Raw genomic sequence first — 21,229 nt, forward strand, 5'->3', positions numbered from 1 at the left:
ACTGTAGGAACTGCATTTAGTACTTGCCCCTTCTGTTCTTGGGATCCCTGGTGGCTCAGACAGTAAAGAGTCCGCCTGTAATGTGAGAGACCCAGGTGGGTTGGGATAACCCCCTGGAGAAAGAAATGGAAACCTACTCCAATATTCTTGCCTGAAAAATCCCACGGATGGAGAAGCCTGGCAGGCTACAGTCCATGGGGTTGCAAAGAGTCGGACATGACTGAATGACTTCACTTTCTTTCTTGTGTTCTTGGACAGTATTGGGTCACTTCTCTGACCTGGGATAGGAAGCCTTCATAATTATAGAGTGGGAGTGCATCGTAAACAGGGTTTAGGTCTGGGGTCAACCCAGCCAAGCCAAAAAATAGTCACACCACCACTGTGGAGAATTCCTTAGAAAGCACCATCTTAGCAACTGACATATTTCCTGTTAATAAATCAAGCAGTAAATTTTCCCTCCAAGGTTGTTGCATATTGCTGTGTCTTCATTTGAGCACCAGATGAAGCAGTAGCTGAATATTTTGTTGTTGTTCAGTCACTAAAGTCATGCCCGACTCTTTGCTACCGCGTGGATTATAGCACTCCAGGCTTCCCATAGCACTCCAGGCTTCCCTGTCCTTCACTGTCTCTCAGATCTTGCTCAAACTCATGTCCATTGAATCAGTGATGCCATCCAACCGTCTCATCCTCTGTCACCCCCCTCTCCTGCCCTCAATCCCTCCCAGCATCGGGGTCTTTTCCAGTGAGTCAGATTTTCACAACAGTTGGCCAAATATTGGAGCTACAGCTTCAGCATCAGTCCTTCTGATGAATATTCAGGGTTGATTTCCTTTAGGATTGATTGGTTTGATCTCCTTGTTGTCCAAGAGAATCCCAAGAGTCTTCTCCAGCATCACAGTTCGAAAGCATCAATTCTTTGGCACTCAGCTTTCTTTATGGTCCAACTCTTAATGTTCCAGCTACTTGATTAAAAGAAAAACATACATTTAAAATCAGAATAAATTCTTCTTAGCAAAATACTGACACACTGAGAGGCACCAAAAACCCAAGACCAATAGAAACGGCATCCAGCAATAAAGTCAACACTGTTGTGCATTTGACACATGTGCAATAAATATTTGTGGCATAAATTGTTATAATCAGCCAATAGCACCACTCCTTACAGTGTACAGGCTCTGAACTGGGTACCAAGATACTGAGGTCCAGGATCCCTCATTTCTACCCAATCATTCATAGTCTCATAAATGAGCCGGACATGTAGAAAAATAAATATGTTAACATATTACAAACACAATGATAGAAGGATGTCCTGGGTAACCAGTGGGTGAGGTGATCAGGGAAGATGTATAAAGAAGATGATGCTTAAGCTGAGTGTTCCAGGAGGTTTGCAGGAGAAGGTTGAAACTGTCAAAGAGAAAGGAATGACTTCCATACATACGGAAGGAGGGAAGCGGAAGATGGATATTCAGTCACCCACTGCTCTGATGTGTATAGGGCATGAGAGCATCTGGGAAGAGATAATTCCACTGGAGAGTTAGAACTATATTTCATAGGCACTGAGGAGCCTTGGGAAAGTAAAGGAGGATATCAGGAACAAATCTGTATATTCAGAAATATATTGGCTCTTGAATGGAGGAGAGAGACACAGGAGTGAGGGATACCATTTAGTGGTAAGCTAGAACCATAAACTAGACTTATACACCATATTGGTGGCCATCCAATATGGTAGCCAACAGCCACATGTGGCTATACAAACTTAGATTAAGAATTCACTTCCTCATTTGCAGAAGTCACCTTTCAGTTGTTCGGTATTCACATGCATTAATCATTATTGACGTAGACCATACCCATCATCCTGGAGAGTTCCATCAGTCAGCACTGATCCACACAAGTGCACATCACCAAAATAATAATACCATCTCATCTTAAAGAAGCTGAGAAATGTAATTAAGATGCATGTATCGAGGAACTCGGAATTTGTGGTCGGAATGTGTTTGAGACTCCCTTACATTGGGTAAAGAGTTGTATTGCTTCTGGTGGAATAGAATTTATGTCCTCCAAAGGGGAAACTGTACAGATTCACTGCATTTCATCTCATGAATATGGAAGGGCTGGCATTAAGAAAAATTATAGAAATCATATTACTTCAAAAATAAACTCTCCCCGCTATCTAGAGCCCGATCTATATTTGACACCTTCCAAAGTGCGGTGCTGCCAGGAAGATGTGCTATATAAACAGGCAAGTTGTTCATGAGATCTAGGAATGACACTCAAAGGCATGGAGCCCCAAACTGTGAAGACAGTTCATGCTCAAGCTCCTGAAAGAGGCTCTTTAACTGGGGCAAGTCCAACAGCCTGCCACTCTTCCGATAAATTATGTATAATGGCCTGTGTGAAATCAGGATCATTTTGCCAGGGCCATCTGAAAACGATTTGTTTTCGAGAAAATGCTTAACTGGGCTTTAGTGAGTTCAGTGAAGTGTGAGTGAAGAGGGCAATTAGGTCTTCTGCTGTAAAAATAAAAACTTGAAATGGCCTGATATGGAATAGCTCAAGCCCAGTTAAGCTGATACTGCCTCATTGAGAAGACATAAGAGGTCATCATGAAAATTCCTCAGGTGAGATGCACTTACCTACACCCGAGCTGGAATGTTCTCCCCTGAATCTCTTATATCTGTAAAGGCAACCCAACTCTCTACTGACAGGCAGGTCTCCCCATCTTCTGGATAAAGGCCAACTGTAATGTTTCTTAGCAACAAATTAGATTTGCTCTGAGGAACTTTTCCCTCTCTTTAACTTAAATCCCCCCATTTTCATCTTAAACTTATTTGCTTGAAGTTTTCTTGGGTGAAGAGCTAACTGGATGCAATTTTTACTTCTAGTATCTACCTGCGTGCCTGCATGCTTATTCGCCTCAGTCGTGTCCAACTCTCTGCAACCCTGTGGACCATGGCCTACCAGGCTCCTCTGTCCATGGGATGCTCCAGGCAAGAATACTGGAGTAGGTTTCCATTTCCTTCTCCAATATCTACCTAATTCTATCAGTTGCAAAAAAAAAGGAGCTACTTAGAAATTGACCATGTCACATAAGGATTTTAATCACAAGCTGTCACACATGCTGACCCAGGGGTTCTCAGCTTCCACACTGTTGACATTTGGGGCTGGAAGTTATTTGTTGTGGAGGACAGTCCTGTGCATTGTAGGATGTTTGGCAGCATCTCTGGTCTCTGCTCACTAGGCATCAGTAGCATCCTCTCCTTCCCCCACTGAATTATGACAACCAAAATGTCTCCAGACATTGCCAGTTGTCCCCTGGAGGGACAAAATTTACCCCCATTAAGAATGACTGATCTAGACCAACATCTACACTAAATATAAGCAGCTAGCAGGGGAGTATCGGAGAAGGCAATGGCAACCCACTCCAGTACTCTTGCCTGGAAAGTCCCATGGACAGAGGAGCCTGGTAGGCTGCAGTTCATGAGGTCACTAAGAGTCGGACACAACTGAGCGACTTCACTTTCACTTTTCACTTTCGTGCATTGGAGAAGGAAATGGCAACCCACTCCATTGTTCTTGCTTGGAGAATCCCAGGGATGGCAGAGCCTGGTGGGCTGCCGTCTATGGGGTTGCACAGAGTCGGACACGACTGAAGCAACTTAGCAGCAGCAGCAGCAGCAGGGGAATATAAATACATAATGTGATGTAAAAATTACACACACACACATATATACACGCCTATTTGAATTTTCAGATGCTATATTCATTGAGGTCACTTTGCACTCTACAGTTTTGATTGAACCTACCGTCTGTTCTTTTTTAAAATCTAGACACAGGCAAGAAATTGAGCCTTGGGTGATTCTCTCACCCTACTCCAAGATCAGTACATTTATTATAAGGCCCAGTCCAGCTAGAAGGTGATCTGAGTTTTTCTCCATTGCCAAGGACAGAAGGCTACTGCAGTGTAAGCTTGATTGATACCAACATTTGCCGGCATCTCTCCCCTACACTCTGATGCCCATAGTATTCATATCAATAGACTAGGTACCCCCTGCCATAAATGGTTTCTCTGGGACCCAACATGTTCAATTTCTCGTGATTTAACAAGAAGGGAATCAGCTTATAGAACATGAACATCTCATAATTCTGGAAGTCTTCTGCCCTGAAATCTATTCTAGGTGTTCTACTAAATAACTTTATGGTAGTGACCAAGTCATATTCTCACTTTGGCTTGCTAGCCAGGTTTAGACAGGATGCTTTTCATTCTGAGTGACAGAAACCAACTCAAAGTGGCTCAAAAAACCAGACAAAACAAAACAAAGAGGGTTGGGTGGAGAATGAATTGGTTCATATATTGAGAAGTTCGGTGACAGAGTTGCTTCAGTCCTAGCTGAATCCAATACCCTAACAGTGCCATCCGAGTATCTCTCTCTGCCCCTCCCACCTCTGCTGTCCTCTCTGCATACCCCTTTCTCAGGCAGCCTCTCCCCTTGACTGGCAGGATAGCTACATTGTTCCAGACTCACTATCTACCAGACTCAACCCAAAAGGGAAGAATGATAGACCCCATGACTATCACATGGCCATGCACACAGAGTAGGTGCTTGCAGACTAACTGGAACCAATAAGCTGCAAGTTTCACTGTCTCCATCTGAGTCCCTGGCACTTACCATGGTGTCAGACACCACCTTACATATATTATCTCTGGCCTTCACTACAGCATGTAAAGTCAGTGTTCGTGTCATCAGAGAGGCCCAAAGAGGTGAACTTAATTGCTTAAACTCACACAGAAAGTGGCAGAACTCAGTCAGCCTGGCTTCAAAGTCTGTGCCCTCTCCATTCCCCACTTGGGCTTTGGAGGACAGAGGAAAGCAGGTGGACCAAGGAACTGAGGATGGTTACACAGTATCGAGACAGGAATACTGTAAGCAGGAAGGCAGAGATCCTCATTTGCCAAAGACTCTTGGATAATCACATCCATTAGAATCTAGGATTTCATTTAGGGCAGAGTAGAAAATGAGAATGGGGTGGGTTGGATGATGAAGGCAATTAACAGGTGAATTTCAACATGAGCCAAGTCCAGGTTTAGGAATAATCCATTACAGTTTCAGTAAAACACAAGGTGAAGTTCAGATCTTAGTTCTGCTCTGTTCTTGTTATTAACATCCCTGAGTCTCTAGACAGTCCTGCTGTGATCATTGTGTTAGGTAGTTAGAATAGGAGCGAGTCTGGAATGGCGGTGGCTAAAAGACAAGGAAGGGAAAAGCCCATGAAAATAGAACAAAGGAAAGTCCAAGAACCAGAGTGAGGACCTCAGGTAAAACAAACAGCACTCCGGGCTAGCCCAGTTTACATAGGGCAGGCCCAGGGGGAGGAGAAAAAACATATAAAAAAGAGGAGCCAAAATTGGGCTGGGGGGCCTCTCTTCTTTTTGCATCTTTTGGGCCGACATGCCCTCATGCCTCGAGGATGTATTTTCCTTTCCTTTCTAAATAAAACTGAGTGTAACATGGAGCTGTAACACTGGTCCAGCCATCGCTTCAAATTTCTGTTGTGACAAGACAGAACCAAGGAAATTACAAACTCCCCTGACATTTATGGTAGTCCTCGGACCTTCCTTTGTTCTATTTTCGAGGGCTTTTCCCTTCCCTTGTCTTTTAGCCACCACCATTCTGGACTCCTTTTTCCTATTCTAACTACCTGACAATTGGGGAAGAGTATGTGAAAAGTCCAGAGTCTTTTTCTTAGCACATAAAATAGCTGAAGAGATGTGCAGCGGCTTCATCCACATTCCTTCAGCTGGAGGCAGGGAGTCCGGCTCGAGCAGTTGTCAGGGTACTTTGGACCAGATGTGGTGGCAGCTGGGGTTCCTGTGCCCCAGTGCCTCCCTGAGCTCACCATACCTCGAGTGAGCAGTCCCACCAACAGCCTTCTGCAAGTTCCATGTGTGGAACTAGGTAGAGCTGAAAATATCTGATCCATCTTCCAGAATGATGTTCACATGGAACTCCAAAGAAAGTGGGGCCACATTCCTCAACTGTTCATCAGTTACAAACCAAATGCTCAGTTGCCCAGTCTCTTTGCAACCGCAAGGACTGTGGCCCACCAGGTTTCTCTGTCCAAGGGATTTCCCAGGCAAGAATTCTTGAGTAGGTTGCCATTTCCTCCTCAACAAAAGGAGGGCACAGTCTCAGACATGGAAATTATTTCTGTTTACATACATACCCACATACCTCACTTTTCACTCTGTCAAAAATAGAGATTTCATAAATCCCAAACATCTGAGGGGAAATGGATAATTTAGTCAGACATCTGAGTAAACAGCAAGTACTGGGAAATGTCATTAGGACAATTGTTTAAATTCTCGAACCAACTGCTTTGCTTTTGTTAACGCCATCCTTTTGCAACCTCAACTTTAACACAAAAGTGATATTTTTATTAAGTGCTTCAACTTACAAAACCACAGAGGAGTTCTTGTTTCTGACTTAAGAATTGCTTTCTTTCTTTGCAAATCATGTATTGTGTGTGCGTGATCTCTATTTCCAGGAAGAGCCTTGTTTCTGCCCCCAGTTAATTACCTCCCCTAGGATGACCTCTCGGAGAAGGCAATGGCACCCCACTCCAGTACTTTTGCCTGGAAAATCCCATGGACAGAGGAGCCTTGTAGGCTGCAGTCCATGGGGTTGCTAAGAGTCAGACATGACTGAGTGACTTCACTTTCACTTTTCACTTTCATGCCTTGGAGAAGGAAATGGCAACCCACTCCAGTATTCTTGCCTGGAGAATCCCAGGGATGGGGAAGCCTGGTGGGCTGCCGTCTCTGGAGTTGCACAGAGTCGGACACGGCTGGAGTGGCTTAGCAGCAGCAGCAGCAGCAAAAGGCTGACCTCTATGGTGCCTTCCAGAAGAGGATCAATGAGTCTGGGGTTCATACCCTGTTCATTTTTTTTTTAAAGCAATGTCTCTTCTTTAATGTGGGAAGTGGGAAAGCACAGAAGGAACCATTTGAGGCTTGGGTTTTGCCATCAGAATACCTGAATTCAAATCCCAGCCAGTTCTGCCATTGGTACAACATTAGGAAAGTTAGTCCAGCTCAGCCTCAGTTTCTTCACCTGTAAATGGGGATTATAATAGGATTTTGTTCACAGAGAAGTTGTGAATGTTATAAGAGAAAAGTGCATGTAACATACTTGGCTAAGTTTTTAGCACAAAGCGAAATCACATGTATATTTAATAATGAGGTCATTTCACTTATTTTTTTATATGCAATCGTTCTCCATGATGTTTGTGTTGTTTTGTTTTGACTTTCTCCCACCCGTGTGTCTCTGCTCCACCGAGTATCCTGACACCCCGTCCCTGCATAGATCAATTATGCATTGTCTACACAAAAGATTTTAATATCAGCTAGCCATTAATCTTTTGAATGAAAGAGGAACTTGTTGGAAGTGAATTTGGGGAATTGATCTGGAACATGCCCTCAATCATGAATTAGTGAATGTGTTAGCAACAGTTGGGCAGAGCAGCAATTTCACGGATGATATTTACTGCTTTGGGGATGGAGAGTAGGTTGTAGCCATTTAATCTTGGGTGGGAGAACTAGAGTTGGATCCAAGTCAGTGTAAGAAGAAAGACAGAGCTGTGATCAAGAGATTGAGAGTGAAAGCAAGGTGACTTCAGCCACAGATGGTGTGGGGTGAGGTTTTCAGATGTGGCTGAAGCAGATGATGCATGAGGGGCGGGAGCGTAGATGGCAAATGCACTCTAAAATATGCTGCCTTTCCCCTCATTCCTTATCCATGATTTTTCTATTTGATGATTCAACTATTTCCTTCAGAACCCAGGGTGTCCTCAGAATCCTTCTCAACACAGCCTTCTGAACAGCCACTACCAGTCAGAGCTAGCATGAAACTGATTTGTCTGGCTACATGTCTTTTCTTAAATATATGTATTATTGACACATAGTTGACTTACAGTGTTTCAGGTACACAGCAAGGTGATTCAGTTATACACATATATTATTTTTCAGATTATTTTCCATTATAGGTTATTATAATGACTACAGTTCCCTGTGCTATACAGTAAACCTTTGTTGCTTGTTGCATATCTGTTTTTTTTTTATTAGAAATCTAGCATTCTATTCATACTAAGTTAAACAAGTAGAATCAAAATGTCATAAATTTTTTAGTTAGGTAAAAATTCATAGGGTCCTTTTTTTTTTTTTTTTTTTTCAGGCTAAGCTTTACTGGGGCTCATGCCACAGCAGAGGATAGTGAGAACAAATAACAGTTCCCTTGCTTGCCCACTCCTCAAGGAGGGGCAGGCTTGTTCTTTATATGGAGTGAGGACAGGGATGGATCCAGAGGCTGCGCAGAGAGGTGCCTTAAGTGGTTTGCCCACGCCATGTGTCTTTCAATCTAAAAACATGTTACAAATTGAAACCGTCACAAAATCTTACTCATTTGAAAGCAGAAAAATCAGCAAATTTTACTTATTTCCTACTTTTAAGGTCATGGGGAATCCAATCACACATAATTAGACTTTGATTTACATGGGGACCTTAGAAAACACACACACATATGCACCCACACATATCAAGACCATGTGAGTTTAATGAATGACACATGGCTGCCTTTGCATGTTTCCTCTTGCTTTTTAACAGATCGATGAAACCTGGTTTTCTGTATATTTGCCGTGGACTCAATACACATTCAAAATAAAATTTCAAAAATAGTCTGGGAGTCAGGGAGCCCCCATAGTGCATCAAGTAGGAACTGGGTAAGGACGTAGCCCCTGGTTTCATGCCCATCCCATACTAAGTATTTTAGTAAGAAATCATGGTCTATAAAGTGAGCCTGTATAAGTTCCAGCTTTCTCCCCTGTACTTTGGAACCTGTTTGTGTCTGTACAGATGGTCTCTGTCAGTTGGAATAGTCATGGGGAAAAATGTAACATAAGTGAACAAAATTAGCAAATGACATAGCAAATAGAGAACAGCACACAATTTGATTGGGGGCAGATCTTGGGACTGAAATTTCCCAAGTAGTAGTGGATACCAGCTAGAGAATTTAAGGAGCTACCAAAGCATGGATTTTAAGGGTGCATGGATTTTACAGGAATCAGTTAATTCTACAGTATGTGTTCTAATAGACCAGAATAACTCCCATGCTTGCACTGTGTTAGGGCTGCTCTTCCATTGTCTGTATGTGTATAAATTAAAAAGCAGTCCTCTCTGTACTCTAGGAAATGAATTCGCGCTGAACAAAATTTCCAAAAGTTCGTGTAAAGAATGATTTCACAGCAACTATCATATAAGGCTCCTGGAAAATTGCCCCTGAACTTCAGTTCCACCTCAGTCACTCAAAGGAATTTAAAAATTGGCTCCCAGCCACCCTTGTTCTTCAACATGCAGCTTCAGATATGCCTCAGTAATACAAACTTTAAAGCCTATTGATTGGGAGTTAAAATCCATTCCTGCCACTGCCTCGCTGCTAAGTAGATGTCAATGCCAACTTCACCGTGCCCTGGTCAGGCTGTCTCTGCATCAAGGAGCCTTGAAGAAGGTGAAGGGTAGCATGGCTGTGAAGAAGCCACTTTGAACTTCATAACAGAATTTTGAGAAAAGCTTTGAACTCTGCCAGCTAATAGCTGCTATCAATGGTTATTCAAAGCAGTGTTTCTCATTTGAAATCTCCAGAGTGCCTTGGGATGGGGGACTGGGAAACCTGAAATATGATTTCCTGTCCATCACCTCCCCTCCTTGTATGTCAACTTCCTCCATTTTTGTCACCATGCAGGTTAGGCAAACAGCATGCAGACAGGTAAGAGAGGAGACTTGGGAACAGGCAGACCTGGCACTTGTCACTTGCTGCCTGTGCAGTCTCACTGTGCTGTGCCTCAGTTTTCTCATCTGCAAAATGGGGATGACAATCCTTTAACCTCATAGAACTGATCATGATTGTGCTGTGAAAGGCAGATAGTCATGCAAAAAGATTAGCAGTTAAAATGATGATGATGGTAGTATTTTTATCAGCTTTGGGGGGAAGTCACGTTGATTAAATGTGAGTACTGATTCTGATCACAAGCTGCTTATTCAGCCTACCCTTGCCAGAGCATCTGGCAAGAATATCGTGCCTTGTATGGCTTCTGAACAGTTATGAATGAATTGGATTTTTTTAAATCAAACTTCATTCATCCATTGACCTGCTGCAGGAATGAGTCTTCGACTGTGTTACTGAGCCCCTAACATTTAAGCATTAAGGGTACCTTGTTTCCTATCTCTTTCTGCCACTCCCATCCTCAAAAAGGGTAATTGGCTAGTGGTTTGATGTGTCTGTGCTGTTGTTCATTGTGTTTCATGTCACCCGGAGCCCCTTTCCTCTTCTGTTGAAGATTGCCTGGATACCAGCTTTCCCAAGAATCCTTGTTTGACCCTCCACCCCTACTTCAACCTGGTCTCTCTTCCTGGGCCCCCATGAAGCATGTTCTTACATGGGACCATTGTGCTCTTTACCATGTGCTGCTGAAATGATGCATTTTACTGCTTGCCTCTCCCACTAGACTGTGAGCTCTCTGAGGGCAAGGATGATGTCTTGCTTACTTTTGTATCCTCAGTGTTTAGCAGAAATACAATTACAAAAGCAATGACAAAAATATACATCCAGATGTAATATCTGAGGGCTTCCCAGGTGGCTCGGTGGTAAAGAATTCACCTGCCGTGCAGGGGACCCAGATTCAATCTCTGGGTCGGGAAGATCCCCTGGAGGAGGAAATGGCAACCCACTGTACTATTCTTGCCTGGGAAATCCCATGGACAGAGGAGCCTGGAGGGCCACAGTCCATAGGGTCTCAAAGAGTTGGACACAGGCCTGGCGTGCTGCGATTCATGGGGTTGCAAAGAGTCGGACACGACTGAGCGACTGAACTGAACTAAACTGAACTGAGTGACTTAACAATAATGAGATGTCTGAAAATGCCTTCACAGGTGCAGCGCATCTAAAAGCAGGAACATGGGTTTCTTCTGCCTCGGGCATGTCTTGCCTGAGTTGAAACTCTAACCTGGTTCTTGAGTTTGCCTTCTTAATACCTTCCCTCTTTTCGACAACCCCCGATTTAGGGCATATCCCCGGGGCTGCTGTTCTTGGCTCATTTTTCTGAGCTTTTCAAATGAACAAACCAGCAGGCAAGCAGTCACAAGGACCCTAAGATATAAGGGTGAATCAAGTTCAAGTCCACACAGCAGTTACCTTCACTCAGCAGTTCTGCTGTGAAGAGCTCCCTGCCACAGAAAAAGAGGCATTGTAGCAGCCTTCTGTGCGGGAGTTCTTGACCAAAGGCCAGCTCCAAGACACTGCCCACCTCCTTCCAGGCTGGCTGCTCCTCCCTATGGCTTGGTGCAGATGGTCCTTGTAGGAATTTCCCAGTGATGTCCAGAAGAACCACATGGTGAAGACAGTGGTGAAAGAAACAGTTAGTCGCTCAGTTCTGTCTGACTCTTTGGGACCCCATGAACTGTAGCGCACCAGGCTCCTCTGTCCATGGAATTCTCCAGGCCAGAATACTGGAGTGGGTTGCCATGCCCTTCTCCAGGGGATCTTCCTGACCCAGGGATCAAACCCAGGTTTCCCTCGTTGCAGGCAGATTCTTTACCATCTGAGCCACCAGACAATGGTGGCACTGGCCACTTCTTTGAAATGCAAATGTGTCGCCCTTTCTGCCTCTCCTCCCCTTCTTCCCCAAACTGATGAGTTTGATTTTAGTCTCCCTTATTTATCTGTTCATTCATTCAACAGATGCTGTTTATTAGGAAGATACTGAGGATATAGGGGTGAATAAAATAAGTTGACGTATCTCGCTTCCAAGAGTCATAAGGGCTGTCAAGAAATTTAAACAGCATGACAGGATAGAGCAGATAAATGGGCAGTTCTCAAGAAGGCAAACAGGGAAGGCTTGAATGAAAAGAAGCAGGCTTGTGAGTATCAGTGAGGTTGCAGGTAAGGAAACTAGAGGGGATTGGAAGTGTGAAGACTCTAAAGATGGAATGGTGTGATGTGTGCAAGCAACAGAAATAAAGATGGTACATTGGCTGGAGAATAAAAGTGGAGCATGGTAAGTGGAGATGGAAGAGGCAGCTGGTGCCAGTGTAGATGAGACATGCAGGGCAGTGTAAAGAGTTTGGGTCTCTTTCTACAGAAAGTGGGAAGCCACCAGAAGGTGCCAAGCAGCAGGGTGATATGATCTAATGTCTATCAGTAAAATAGCATTCTGGCTGCTGTAGAGAAGGGAGAGAGACAAAGGGTCCGAGACAGGTGTGTGGCAAGAGTGGAAGCAGGGAGAACAGAAGGGAGCTAGTCTATTGAGAGATGGTGGAAATGTCGATTAGGACCATAGCAGGAAAGACAGAAGGAAGTGGATGTCTTCCTGACTGATCCCATTTCAGCTGTGTCGATGGATACTTCTGTTGTCATGTCCATTTTCTGAAATACACAACTACGATCGTATGAATTTGGACATTTGGAAAAACCATCAAATCACTCAAAAAAAAATACATCTGGAGCTTTTTTTTTTTGGATATTTGTACTGTGAGGTGATTGAAATGTAACTTTCTCTGGATGCGCTCATGACACTCATTGCTGACCTTTGACCCCTCTGTCCTCTTTCCCAGGTCGTCCCATTCCACCTACATCCTCGTCTAGCCTCCTCCCATCTGCTCAGCTGCCTAGCTCCCATAATCCTCCACCCGTTAGCTGCCAGATGCCATTGCTAGACAGCAACACCTCCCATCAAATCATGGACACCAACCCCGATGAGGAGTTCTCCCCCAATTCATACCTGCTCAGAGCATGCTCAGGGCCCCAGCAAGCCTCCAGCAGTGGTAAGGACACCGTGGCGTCTGAACATGTGTTGTGCGCTTGATGATTTGGCGTCTCCTGCGAAACCACACCTCTGAAACCAGGGCTGGGGAGAAGGTGGTGTGGGGAGCGAGGAGGTGAAGTGCCTTTGTCATCTGGTGACATTGAGGTTTCAGGGTCTATTTGTTGAAGGTCGTGGTTACTGAAGAGGTGTGGCTTATCTGAACAGAGCTTGGCCCTCCTTCAGTGGGAAGCACTTCCCCCTAGCTGCACGTGAGAGTCTGCAGGTCTCAAAGGTGAAATGCAGAGAGATGACGGAATATTGAATGCTGTGTTACTATAATTCTGGTCATAGCTGACGGACACCCTCAACATGACCAATGCATATGCATCTCAGATCTTTTTTTTTTTTTTTTTTTTTTTTTGATGGTTGGCTTCTGACTCTTTCTTCCTTGCTTATTTAGATGATTTTGCAATTAAAATGTGTTCTCCTGATGTGAATGCTGAATGTCTTGCCAAGTCTGAAACGTTTGAGGGTGATCTCTCCTCTGACCCTCTACTTGTCCCACTTCACTTGAGATTAATGAGCTGATTCTGTGGTACCATGATAAATACCACCTCTAAATCCTTGGTTCTCACCGTGGTTTTCACATTCACACATCAAAAGGACTGGTCACAGCATTCCATCCCCCTCTTGAGGATTTTGTGGTACTTGCCTCAGCTCCAGATCTCTAAATCTTAGGTGGAATTGCCCTAAACCCAGAAGTAGCCATGCCTTATTTTGATTTCTGCTGTTGGTGGCTCACAAAACACGTAACTGTAGGATTGGGCAGGATCTAGGGTTAAGTACCCACAGCCCAAGGAGAGACATTTGCGGAAATTAATTGCTCCCAACCCCTAAGGCTTTGGAGTTATCTTTAGAGTTGGTCGCTCATGGTGTTCATTAGCATATCCCATCAAAATCCAGAAAGCTCTGGATTTCTATGCCAAGGGTGTTCCTCGATGAGATTGTGTTTGGGCTCCATCCATGAGTATATGCCACCAATGGCCTCAACCTCTACAATTAGAAAGGACCTCCTAAATACATTAAAGATGATTCATTCAGGAGATGGAATGATGGACTGCTACTTATGATGGCCCATGCCCTTCTTCAAAGCCAGCCCTGATATATTTAGTAAACTCATATTCTTTTTCAAAAAAAAATTACCTAATCAAATCTCTCATCAAATGAGCAATCCATTGTTGATATTATGAAGGCCTTTAATCTACCATAAATCTTTATTAGAACTCATCAGAGCTTCTAGTTTGAGAGAAATGTGATTATGGCACTCTTAAAATGACATTACATCATTGGGGTGATTGGTTTATCATTTGGAGAAGAGACATCAATCATAACTAGCATAACCACACAGTAAATGAATTCAACCTTTCTACCGCGGAACAATGACACTGTAATTGCTCAAAATCAGGCTTAAAATGAAATCGGAAAATGCTCTTTCTTCAAATATGATGTTAACTTAATGGAATATATTATGAAAAATCATGTTTGAGGAAATTCTATATAATTAAAAATATGTGGAAATATATTCCCTTTTTTCTTTCATCGGAACCTGATTTTAGCTACAGGATCATTTTTTTTTCCTTTGCTTCTGAGATTATGTTGCATTTAATTGAACTATCCTCGCTTATGTTTTGCTGCTTTTTATTTCATACTATGTAATCGTGATGAATATTGTATTATAAAGGACAAGAGGCTTTTGAAATGAGGTGCACCTGCTGATAGCTTTTTAAAAACAGATGATTATTAGCAAGAAAATGAGCTTTTAAAAACTATCTCCTTTTATGCATATATGTATACCCAAGCCAAGATGATTTCCATAAGAGGGGTCAATTCATACTCAGGGCTGTCTAGAATGTTTTCTTGGTGATAACGCTGTGAGTGATTTCTTTTCTGTTGTATCAGATTGTAAGTGGTTGATAGGGAATTTTTGTTGATTTGCTGCCTAATCAAGACCTCCTTCTGGTGGACACAACAGATGTGTGTGTTCGGACTCAAACTTATCCATTTTTCTTCACTCGCACCAATTTGTTTTGCTCACTTCAGACTGATAGCTATTTAAGCTTCGGTAATAGGGAAAAATACCACAGAAAATTTGAGGGTCCGTTTTCATCCCACTTAAGACTACAGTGACGGATGTCTTCACCTGCGGGGTAGAGATCCAAATGTGCGCTGTCCTTGTTCTCGGAAGGTTACTTAATCTGAGAACTGGTTAAAGCTCTGGTCACCTGGCAGCCATTCAAAATTCTTGATTCTGGCTTAGTGCTAAAGTGAGTGCAAATCCATTTTGAATATGTGTGTGCTCACATGTGTGTGCGTGTGTTGTGGAATGGATGTGGGGTCCAAAGCAAATTGGGGATTCTATCAAGATCTGAATGTAGTTGCCATGAACTTAAATTTGACATCAAGGATTGAAAATAGAGTTTGACACGGAAGATGCAAAGTGCAGAGCCGTGCCTGGGTGTTGTGAATTGAGTTTGATGAAAGGGGCTGGCTTTTTCAGTAGCTGTGGAGGCATAAAGTGACCACGTGATTGGTTGTGTTATGTTCAGCTGCTTAAGAACACAGACCTTTTGAAGCCAGTCTCTTGGCAGTGACCCTGTGCTTTGAAGATCTGGGACCAGTTTGGTCCTTGTCTCTTTCTTAGGTGAAATAAAACCCCTTCTAACACCTTCAGCACATACATGACAGTAAAAAAAAATCTTTCCTGCTGCCCTCTGACTGTTGCTGTTATGACTTGACATTAGTGAAGCCCATCATTAGGAGAGTCAGTGTGCTCACTTCCTGCTCAAAGAGCTTCTGTTCTAAAGAGACAAACTGGACATACACTGTACGCTAAAATGATTTTGACAACACGAACATCTCAAGGCAATAACAAAACTTCACCGTTATGGCTCCACCGTCATTATTTTCTATGACTATAGAGCATTCTTTAGTGGACGGTCCTAAAACCTTGGCACCTGTGCAGCCCAATTGCTCTAACCGTCAATCTGTGCCAATCGTGCTGGTAGCCAGGTTCAGCTAGTGAGATGCTTAGAAGAGGCGTGCTTCCCATCCCCTCAAGCATGTACTTCCAGATAACTGAGCTCCGGCAAGTGGTTCATCCTGTGTTCTGATCTTCTGCCAGGGCAGGTCAGCTCCAGAGATGTTTCTTGTCTACAACAGCATAATTTCAGATTCTGTGAAGTAACTCATCTAGAAGAAAAAAGTCTGGATCCCAGTGGCAGCATAATGGAGGCTCCTGCAGATGGATGCCTAAGAGTACCTTCCAAATAGGAATGGGGTTTGCATTTTGCTATCAGCATATGAGGCAGAAAATACCTGGGCAGCTGCATTATAGTCTAAAAGCATTGACTTACCTCCTCCACTCTAAAAGATTGAGTTTGCATTTTCTTAAAAGTCTAAATAAAGGGATTTTGAATACTCATTAGTAACATCAAAGTATGCAGAAGAAATGTAATCAGTATGCATCTGCCAGGACCCTTTCCATTGGTTCTGTGTGACAAAGACGCTATCTCCGCTGGAGAGTGTCACTTTGTTAAAGCACCTTGAAGGTACCCAACTCTTTTTTAAAAAGCATCACCTTGGCTAATTCTAAAGAACATAGTACTTCAAAACAGCAAGCCCTGAATTCCCTAGAGTGGTTCAGGAATTCAGTTGCCTAGCTCATTAAACGATACACTTGTTTATCTGGCATCATAAAACAAAAAATTTCACTCATCCATTCATTCATTCAGCCATCCATCCATTCATTCATTCCTTCTCTTACATCTTCCCCTGTAATTTGGACAGCTTCTAACAAATTTTTCTCAGAAAGTGGAAAATTATAAGAGAATAAAGGGAAAAGTCTAGGGAGAAAAGCATACATACAGGCTTATATACATAAAGTCCAGTTCCATTATTTAAGATAGAAAAACTTGATTCTAAGCTTCCCAGAAACCAAAGCAAAAAGAGAAAAACCCCAACACACATAACATCCGTGAGATAAAAACAAATCAACTGACTGCTTTAGGGAAATTCTGCAAATCTTTATATTAGTGAGGCCAGAAAGATGACCGATTCCCAGAAACATGCTATAATGCATGCGAAAGGGTGTCCTGTCAAAATGTCTTAAGACCTCCCTCCTCATGAGCCATAGAGAATATTTTCAGTTAAAAAACCTTTCTACTAATTTGCCAAAATTGCACAACCCAGGGGCAAAACTTGATTTGATGCATAGATAAACCTTAGTTCTATAAAGGACCATGTCAGCTGTTTGTCCCGTGGGCAACTGACCTTAAATATCATTGCTCATAACTAAATGTTTCACGGAAATTAATCAACTTTGGGGTGGTCGTCCTCGCCCAGAACCTGAGAAGCAGATGTTCTGTATGACAGCTTTGTCTTGACAGCCTTTGAGATGTTAGAAATGACATCCTCTCCTGCAGACTAAAGCACTGCCCGTGACAGTCTCATTCATCTGGCCTGGCCCACCATCCACGGGGCTGGATTTGGGATCAGGCATAAGGGGAGTGCCCAGAATGTTTTTAAGTTAATGAAATGACGTCCCCTTGGATTGGATTGGCCAAAAAGTTCATTTGGGTTTTCCTATACATGCATATATAAAAATCTAAACAAATTTTTTGGCCAACCCAGTGTATTTTAGGCTTAGGGAAGAATTTTTCCTCTAATATGTTACAAATTTTCTTGCCTCCTTAAATAGATTATGCCCACTCTAATTTAATTTTATTTAGGATTTCCTAAATAGCTCACAGCAATTCTTACACACATGGATGATCTGACTGTGCTGATAATATGAACTTGTTTTCTTTTAAAAATCCTTCTACATTGTGAGACTGTTTGTGGTGGTTTTTCAGTTGCTAAGTCATATCTGACTCTTTGTGATCCCATTGACTGCAATATGCCAGGCTTCCGTGTCCTCCACTATCTCCCAGAGTTTGCTCAAATTCATGTCCATTGAGTTGGTAATGCTATCTAAACATCTCATCCTCTGCCTCCCTCTTCTTCTGCCTTCAGTCTTTCCCATCATCAGGGTCTTTTCCAGTGAGTCACCTCTTCACAGTTTATTGCCCCTCTTTTAAGGTACCCCATGTTAACCTGTTCTTTCTAGGCTTCTCTTTCTTCTCTTAGGTTCAATTCATTATGCATAAAGCTCCTCTGTAGGATTCTGGTGTTAGGTGTAAAATAGATGCTCAGTAAGTATTTATTAAATAAATGAATTCATCAGTGTCTTCAGGAACTACGTGTAATGCTTTACATCATGTGTGAATGGAAAAACTGGATAATGAGGGGGAGTGAAGGCAGTTTAGAATATCCCAACTCGGAGGAACATACAAACCATATTCAGTATACCTATTTTTTGCTTGGTTGCCCCTGTTTTTGATCCTCTAGAACTTTGTCGATCGTCTTTAAATGAGAAAGTGTTCAATAACACTTGTACATATCACGACAAGCAGTGGCAGAACCAGTGTAAAGGACTCAGTGGGAACCTCAGCAGAAAGAGGCACGCCTGTTCGGGAGAGATTTCATTCTTCACTCTTGACTTGGGGGTCAGAAAATCGAGTCCAAATATCATTCACATCCCCAAACTGGATTTCTTCTGTGCATGAGTTGCTTGATTCCCAGTTCTTCTCCTTCAGCTTGGACGTGGGGGCCAGATGTTTAGAGCTGCCTGTAATCCCTTTCTGGTTCTAGGCAGTGGTCTGACTGCCTTTTCTGCAGAGGGCTTCCAGTGCTCTGGTGGCATGGACCAAGTCCTGGATGCTGACTCGAGGCTGGGGAGGCCACACTTTCACCTTGCTCTTGCCCTAAACGCAAAACACATGGGTTTGCTTCTCCCCCGAAGCTGCCTTCTCCCTCTACACTAGGTATTATGTCAGACACTTTATATACCTCCTTTTGAGGAGGGCATGGCAACCTACTCCAGTATTCTTGCCTGGAGAATCCCCATGGTCAGAGGAGCCTGGCAGGCTACAGTCCATGCGGTCACAAAGAGTCAGACACGACTGAGGGACTAAGCACAGCACAACACATACCTCCTTTCATTTATTTAATCCCCACCACATCCCAGAGTAAAAGGATTACCATCATACGCATTCCATGGATGAAACACCATGGAGTAACACCACAAATGAAGTAAGTGATGTCACAAAGCTGAGAAATGAACGGCCTGGGTATCAAACCTAACCTTCCTAATTCCAGAGACTTTTATCCCCACTCCTCTGTTAAATGTTAACCTTGAAAATATCTGAGTGACTTACTGAGAGAAACAAAAGACAATGAGAGCATTGCCTTAAGGGACACGAGTTACGCTGTTTAAAAGATTGGGAAAAAACTGATACCACATCACAAAAATAGTCTTGACCTCCTCTGCTTGGCAAACACACACATCTCCTGACTCTTTGCAGAAGATTCTGGACGAATAAGTTTAGGAGGAGCTCAGGAACTATGCTTTCACTTCTCTGTTCAGATGATTCTTAGGGTCTGGCAAGTTTGGGAAGCCTGGGTGTAATGGGAAAGCCCTAAAATAGAAGCTGAAGATTCAGTTCACAGCATGAACTTTAATAGTCAATCCTGTGCCTCAGTTTCCCTACTTGTCAAGGTTGAGCACTGGCCCAAAATCTTCCCTTCTTGCTCTAATATTCTGTATGTGTAAGTTCCTTGTATCCAGCTGGACCAAACTACGCCCCCTCCCCCCATTTAGAGCCTACCCTCCACCCCTCTTTCTGCATAGTGTGAATTTCACCCATCCTCTAGGGCTTTGTCAAAACTGAGACCTATGCAGTCAGGCCAAGTAGCTCCTTGCAGTTTCCCTGCAGAGGTTGAGAAGCATGGTTTGGCATCTGATGACACGTGCTTGAAAATGTTGATTGCCATCCCAGCAAGCAGAAAAATCAGAGCACCCGGGCTCCCAGAGCACCTCCTAAACAAAGTCTTCCACCCTGAGATTGGGAGTTGATCGTTCTCAGGGACTCTCTTGACATTGATAAACAGAGGTCAGACCTTTTCTTCTTTTCATTTGTTCCTTCTTGTAATGCATGCGTGCTCATGTGCACATGCGCCTGCACACAGGAATTTTGTAGGTTCAGCTATTTCCAGCCCAGCTATGGTCGGGATCGCTTGTCTGCACCACAGTGCAAATGAGCACGCAGGCAAGATGGACAGGTAATTCCTTTGGAGATGCGCAGCATGGAAGTGACATACGGCACCGAAATGTTCCTTCTCAGCAAATAATCTTGCTATTGACAAAATTCCCAAGGTCGATAAGCATTGTGTACTTTCTGCCTCTCCATCTCTGCCCCTGGTTTCATGATATTAATACAGGCGAGATGCCCTAGGTGCTATATGCAACATCTTAACAGTTTCCTGCCCTAACAATTTTTATCCAGAACTTCAGCTTTTCCCAAATTTTCTTAAAGGTTATATTTAATTCTAGTTAGCTTCTCGGCTAATATTAAATAGCCATTTTAAAATGTGGCCCCAGTCTCTTGCTATAGATGTCTCAATGCTCTACTAAATGAAACGATAGATTTCTTTTACAAATGGGCAGTTCTAACAGAAGTAATAACCCCAGCCCCTGGTAAATCTCTTAGACCCCTCTCAAATATAATAATTAAAAAGAACTGTGTTCTTAAGAGCGGGCTCTCAAATCTATACTAGTTGGATTTGAATCCTAGCTCAGCCACTTTGTAACACTGTGATCATGAATGACTGACTTCATCTATGCCTCAGTCTTCTTTATCCATAAAACAGTAGTAAGAGTCTACAACTCCTAAAGTTGTCATGAATATTAAAGGACATTCTGATGCATCTAAGTATCTTGAAAGAAGATTTAGATGGAGCAGGGATCAAGTTTGATATTATTGACTTTTTGCTTTAGCAAATACATTGTGAAAAAGTATCAGTCAGTTCAGTTCAGTCGCTCAGTCATGTCTGACTCTGTGTGACCCCATGGACTGCAGCACGCCAGGCTTCCCTGTCCATCAGCAAGTCCCGGAGCTTGCTCAAACTCATGTCCATGGAGTGGGCGATGCCATCCAGCCGTGTCATCCTCTGTCGTCCCCTTCTGCATAATGCGAGGTCACCATTGGGAGCATTTTAAGTGCACCATTCTCAGCAAGGGGTGCGTACACATGGCTGTAAGAGTACAAGAGGTGCATACAAGAGGTGTGTACAAGAGGTGCGTACACATGGCTGTGCGACTGTCAGCGCCATCCGTCTCCACAACGTTTCATCTTCCCAACAGAACTCGCTACCCATGACGCGCGGACTCCCTCCTCACTCCAGCCCCATGCGAGCCCCATTTGATTTTCTACCTCTGGGAATT

At 43.3% G+C, this 21,229-nt stretch overlaps 1 protein-coding gene across 20 annotated transcripts in view; it reads left to right on the plus strand.

The window, feature by feature from the left end:
- The window catches only part of LOC129637974 (teneurin-2-like), a 462,189-nt gene that overhangs the window by 185,927 nt on the left and 255,033 nt on the right, over positions 1 to 21,229 (plus strand). For 18 of the 20 annotated variants that reach the window (XM_055562376.1, XM_055562485.1, XM_055562367.1 and 15 more), the window contains one exon: positions 12,659 to 12,868. The exons of the other annotated variants lie outside the window; for them this stretch is intronic. In XM_055562376.1, the coding sequence (XP_055418351.1) occupies positions 12,659 to 12,868 (210 nt within the window). The remainder of the gene's footprint in view (positions 1 to 12,658; positions 12,869 to 21,229) is intronic. 20 annotated transcript variants of the gene reach the window in all.

This window comes from Bubalus kerabau, chromosome 1 (genome assembly GCF_029407905.1).
Source record: "Bubalus kerabau isolate K-KA32 ecotype Philippines breed swamp buffalo chromosome 1, PCC_UOA_SB_1v2, whole genome shotgun sequence".
Lineage (NCBI taxonomy): Eukaryota > Metazoa > Chordata > Mammalia > Artiodactyla > Bovidae > Bubalus > Bubalus kerabau.